The sequence below is a fragment of the Uranotaenia lowii genome, chromosome 3 (assembly GCF_029784155.1).
Source record: "Uranotaenia lowii strain MFRU-FL chromosome 3, ASM2978415v1, whole genome shotgun sequence".
Lineage (NCBI taxonomy): Eukaryota > Metazoa > Arthropoda > Insecta > Diptera > Culicidae > Uranotaenia > Uranotaenia lowii.
In genome coordinates, this window is record NC_073693.1 from 46551764 (window position 1) to 46556991 (window position 5228).

At 36.5% G+C, this 5228-nt stretch overlaps 1 protein-coding gene across 1 annotated transcript; it reads right to left on the reverse strand.

Moving 5' to 3' along the window:
• On the reverse strand, window positions 1-3242 carry LOC129753074 (elongator complex protein 2). Its single transcript, XM_055748874.1, has 6 exons — window positions 2986-3242; window positions 1983-2919; window positions 1529-1918; window positions 750-1056; window positions 195-689; window positions 1-125 (listed from the first exon to the last, which is right to left on the reverse strand). The coding sequence occupies exons 1-6, from the start codon at window positions 3106-3108 to the stop codon at window positions 8-10; spliced, it is 2370 nt and encodes a 789-aa protein (XP_055604849.1). The 5' UTR covers window positions 3109-3242; the 3' UTR covers window positions 1-7.
• Window positions 3243-5228: the final 1986 nt, after the last annotated feature.

The window sequence follows — 5228 nt, forward strand, 5'->3', positions numbered from 1 at the left end:
TCTTTTATCAATATAGTATATCATATATTTTAACAAAATTATCTTCTCCGCAACTAGCTAGTTGTAACTGGTCGTCAGTTCTTGGTCTGAAAGCTAGTCGTTTCACTGTCAAATGATGTCCAAATCTGGAAAAAAAGATGAGAAATGTTAGTATTGTAAAAATTTGGAATACGAAAAATAGCTTGATAACATACGATCGGTCCAGCGTCGTCAAAGGCTTCCAATCTTGTTGCACCGAATACAGATGTATAACTCCCGTCTCCAAACCAATGGCCAAAAGCCACCGGTCTTGCTCAATTGTTCGATGCGCAAACGCCAAAGATGTAATAGATTCACCCTTCAGTTCCAGAACGGATTTCGAACCATATGAAACAGCCTCACTTTCGGGATGTTTTTGCTGTTCCCAAAGAACCACCTTCCCGTCTCGGGAACCGGTAACAAAATTGATAGAATCCGGTGCCCAACTACAACACCAAATGATTCGTGCATGGACACCATTCTTTTTATCGGTGTGAAGTACCAGCTTGAAATCACATCCCTCGTCGTTTGGTTGGATGTTTTCAAAAACTGAAAGTGTGCGATCCCTAGATACGGCCAAAAGTTTAGTATTGTCTGGGGAAAACGCCAACTGGGTCACCGTTAGTTGATGCGCGGTCAATTTTTGTGCGATTTTCCACGTCGTTGTGTTCCTAAAATAAAAAGGAAATTCTGAATTTCTGATACTTTTTCCTAAATCACACTGCTCATACCATATTAAAATCTTTGCATGCTCGACAGAGGTGGCTCGGCTAGCAGATGCAACCCAGCGGCCATCGGAGGTGACCGCTAGCGAGTAGATTTCGTAACCGTGACCGTACAGTTTTTGCATTTCGGGCCACAGAGTGTTTTGCATTAGTGTTTCCTCGGTCGGTGGCGACTGAAGGCTGGATGGGGTAAAGTAATGTTCCGGATACATGTCCTTCACGTGTTTAGCATCCGGTTCCGGTTCCACATCCGAGCTGTAAACGGCCTTGTTGGAAAGACCCAACGACGGTACCGACGCTCCTTTCGGGGTTGCTGTGTGAAAAAGAAAACAACAAGATTAAGAAAAAATGCTACTAAAACTTTATAAGTATTTTTTAAGTAATTTAAAAAATATTAAAAAAGAGAACAATCTACAAATAAATAATAAAAAGTGTTAAAATTGGCTAAAATATAAATATTTTGAGAGCTATACCTAAATCCATGAAAATAATACAAACTAAGAAAACCAAATCCGACAAAATAGTGACCAAAATATTTAATATTTGTTCACTAAATATGCCAAAAATACAAAAACAAAAATGCAATTATCAAAGTAACATTACAAAATACCATTTTTTTTTAAACATTAAAAAATTATTTTAAAATATAACAAATGAATCAACATAAACAATTTATAGGAAAACTAAGAACTAATTTTTTTTTCAAAATTTACCAAGATTTAAAAAAAAATACTTATATGAAAAAAAAAACGAAATTAAAACTAGGAACAAAAATGTTCACTCACTTTTCAGAATGTCGCTGCCCTCGGGATCGTCATTGACCCCACACAGTTGCCGGAAGTTTTCCACAAAATTGCCGGGTGCCTGGAAAACGCGCACAATTTTCTCCTCAGCCGCACTAGCCAGTCGATAGCGAGATAACAGACAGAGGCATTGCATATCGTAGCCATGCACCTGGGGCCGTGCTATTTCGTGCCACGTTGACGTGGGTTTCCAGCAACCGTGTATTCGTGTAGTTTGATCAGCCGATAGGGACACGAGAAATTCTCCCCGCGGTTCCCAGACTAGATCTCGTGCTGCTTCGAAATGTCCACCGATTATTGTGCCCGGTTTCCATTGGCTGGGGTTTTCTGGGTCTTGATGCCACAGGTGCAGACTTCCTTGGAAACCATGTCCTAGAAAAACACGATAATCATTAAGAAATTAGCTAGTTTTCAAAATTGGTTTAAGAAAACAAACCGATAATAGAACGGCCATCCGGGGAGAATTTCCCGCCATAAAATCCTAAGGTACCTCCACCGACTTCTCCAACACGGACACTTTCGAACCAAATACCCGATTCGGAGGGTGTCCAAATGGTTAAAGTTTTATCAATCGAGCTGGACAAGAGGTTCAAACTACCCTTTGTGGTAGAACTTCGATTGAAATCCACTCCATAAACCCATCCTTCGTGACCCTGCAGTACCGATTCCAGTGCCACAGCATAGTGGAAGCTTTGTGACCCATCGCTAATCGTGAAAGTGCGCTCTTCCAGCACGATGCTCTCATCTGCAGACAGTAGTTCAAAATCCTTTTGAGCAACCAATTCCTTACGGTAGCTAATTCTCCACAGTCGAATAAAACTGTCCTGGGATGAGCTTGCCAAAATCAAATCTCCACTACCAGGTTCTTCGATGACATCTAAACCACGAACCCAGTCGGAATGGCCCTGGAGACTTTCGACTTGTACGAATTTCGATTCAACGGAACCAGTCCATAGAGTGATGGAATCATTATCATTGGCGATGGCCAACAGCAAGCTACTCGATCCAGGAAGTTTGGAAAACTTCAGGGCAAAACAGTATCCCGTGTTAAGGTCCATTGTTTGAAGGCAACTGAACGTGTCATCCTGCAAAGTCCACAACTTAACCGTACAATCGGCGGAAGTGCTAGCGACAATCAGTTTATCTTCCAAATAATACCCATCCACGTGGGTAACACCTTTCTTGTGACCTTCCAGGACATATTGTAATCCGTTTGACTCACTTCTCGAGTCCCACAGTATACATGTTCCATCATCGGAACCAGAAATCAAATCAACGGTGGTCCCCGAAGGAACATTCCGTATTTTCTTAACGGTGTTGATTCGCGCCTTGTGTCCCAACAGGTTGCGAATTATTTTTGCCGATCCTTCGAACTAAAATAAAAAATGAATAAAATTACTACCGTTTCGAGAATTTGAGCGTGAATTTCAAAATCTTGCCTTGGGATCGTAAACGGCAATCGAATGGGAGGCACCGTAGTAAATCAGCCCATCGTCGCCCCAGTCCAGCGCTCCAGGTGTACGGTTGCAGGCGACGGAGGTGTAGCAATTTTTAACAATCATATTGCCGAAACTGGTAACTGGAAACCTAAATTAACAACACTTGTTAAAAGAATTATTACCTACTGCAGAAAATCGTTTTAAAATAGTGATTAATTCGTATGTACACGGCAGCATACGATGCGTGCACGTTTGCGAGCGGCGGGGCTTTGTTATTGTTTTGAAAATTTGACAATCGCGTGCAATTGAAAACAAACAAAAAACACGCTGAGAGAAAATTATGAAGTTTTGATTGATTTTAAACCATTGTTAAAATACACTGGTACAAACTGAAAGTTTTTTATAGGTCCTACGCCGTTTGGCCTAAAGTCATTTGGCATAAAGCCGTTTGGCATAACGCCGTTTGGCATAAAAGTCGTTTGGCATAAAGTCATTTGGCATACTGGTCATTTGGCATAATGGCCGTTTGGCATAATGGTCATTTGGCATAATGACCATTTGGCATAATGGCCGTTTGGCATAAAAATATAAAAACTCATAAGGTTACATGAAATGTTGCTAAAAATTAAAATACATTTGTTTTTTTTTCAATTTACCGAGTTTCTAGGTTTATTCAAGTCCCTAGTAAGTCTAGGTTTACCCAAAGCTAGCGACACTCCCCTAGCCCGGTCCGCAACGCGAAGCGTAAGGACCATACATCATTTTAGTTCGAACGCGAAGCGTGAGGAGGCTTCCTCGAAATTTTGATCCATTATTTTAGGATGGCCCCATCTTCATGCCCAAAGTAAATACAATATTTTATGCCAAATGACCGTTATGCCAAACGGCCGTTATGCCAAACGGCCATTATGCCAAATGACCATTATGCCAAACGACTATTATGCCAAACGGCTTTATGCCAAACGACTTTTATGCCAAACGGCTTTATGCCAAATGACTTTATGCCAAATGACTTTATGCCAATCGGTATACAATCTTTTTTATAATAATTTTGAACCGCTTATTTGAATTTTAAATCATATGATAAACAATAATGAAAATAACTATTGAAAGACCTACCAAACGAAAAAACAAACAAAACAAAAAAAAATGACAAAAATGACAAAAATGACAAAAATTGACAAAAATGACAAAAATGACAAAAATGACAAAAATGACAAAAATGACAAAAATGACAAAAATGACAAAAATGACAAAAATGACAAAAATGACAAAAATGACAAAAATGACAAAAATGACAAAAATGACAAAAATGACAAAAATGACAAAAATGACAAAAATGACAAAAATGACAAAAATGACAAAAATGACAAAAATGACAAAAATGACAAAAATGACAAAAATGACAAAAATGACAAAAATGACAAAAATGACAAAAATGACAAAAATGACAAAAATGACAAAAATGACAAAAATGACAAAAATGACAAAAATGACAAAAATGACAAAAATGACAAAAATGACAAAAATGACAAAAATGACAAAAATGACAAAAATGACAAAAATGACAAAAATGACAAAAATGACAAAAATGACAAAAATGACAAAAATGACAAAAATGACAAAAATGACAAAAATGACAAAAATGACAAAAATGACAAAAATGACAAAAATGACAAAAATTACAAAAATGACAAAAATGACAAAAATTACAAAAATGACAGAAATGACAAAAATGACAAAAATGACAAAAATGACAAAAATGACAAAAATGACAAAAATGACAAAAATGACAAAAATGACAAAAATGACAAAAATGACAAAAATGACAAAAATGACAAAAATGACAAAAATGACAAAAATGACAAAAATGACAAAAATGACAAAAATGACAAAAATGACAAAAATGACAAAAATGACAAAAATGACAAAAATGACAAAAATGACAAAAATGACAAAAATGACAAAAATGACAAAAATAACAAAAATAACAAAAATGACAAAAATGACAAAAATGACAAAAATGACAAAAATGACAAAAATGAAAAAAATGACAAAAATGACAAAAATGACAAAAATGACAAAAATGACAAAAATGACAAAAATGACAAAAATGACAAAAATGACAAAAATGACAAAAATGACAAAAATGACAAAAATGACAAAAATGACAAAAATGACAAAAATGACAAAAATGACAAAAATGACAAAAATGACAAAAATGACAAAAATGACAAAAATGA

Excerpts from the sequence above, each read along its gene's own strand:
- LOC129753074 (XM_055748874.1), bottom strand. The coding sequence starts at position 3,108 with ATGATTGTTAAAAATTGCTACACCTCCGTCGCCTGCAACCGTACACCT. Across the intron at positions 1,919-1,982 it reads GGATGGCCGTTCTATTATCG|GACATGGTTTCCAAGGAAGT; the intron begins GTTTGTTTTCTT and ends GTGTTTTTCTAG. Across the intron at positions 1,057-1,528 it reads GGGCAGCGACATTCTGAAAA|CAACCCCGAAAGGAGCGTCG; the intron begins GTGAGTGAACAT and ends TTTTTCACACAG.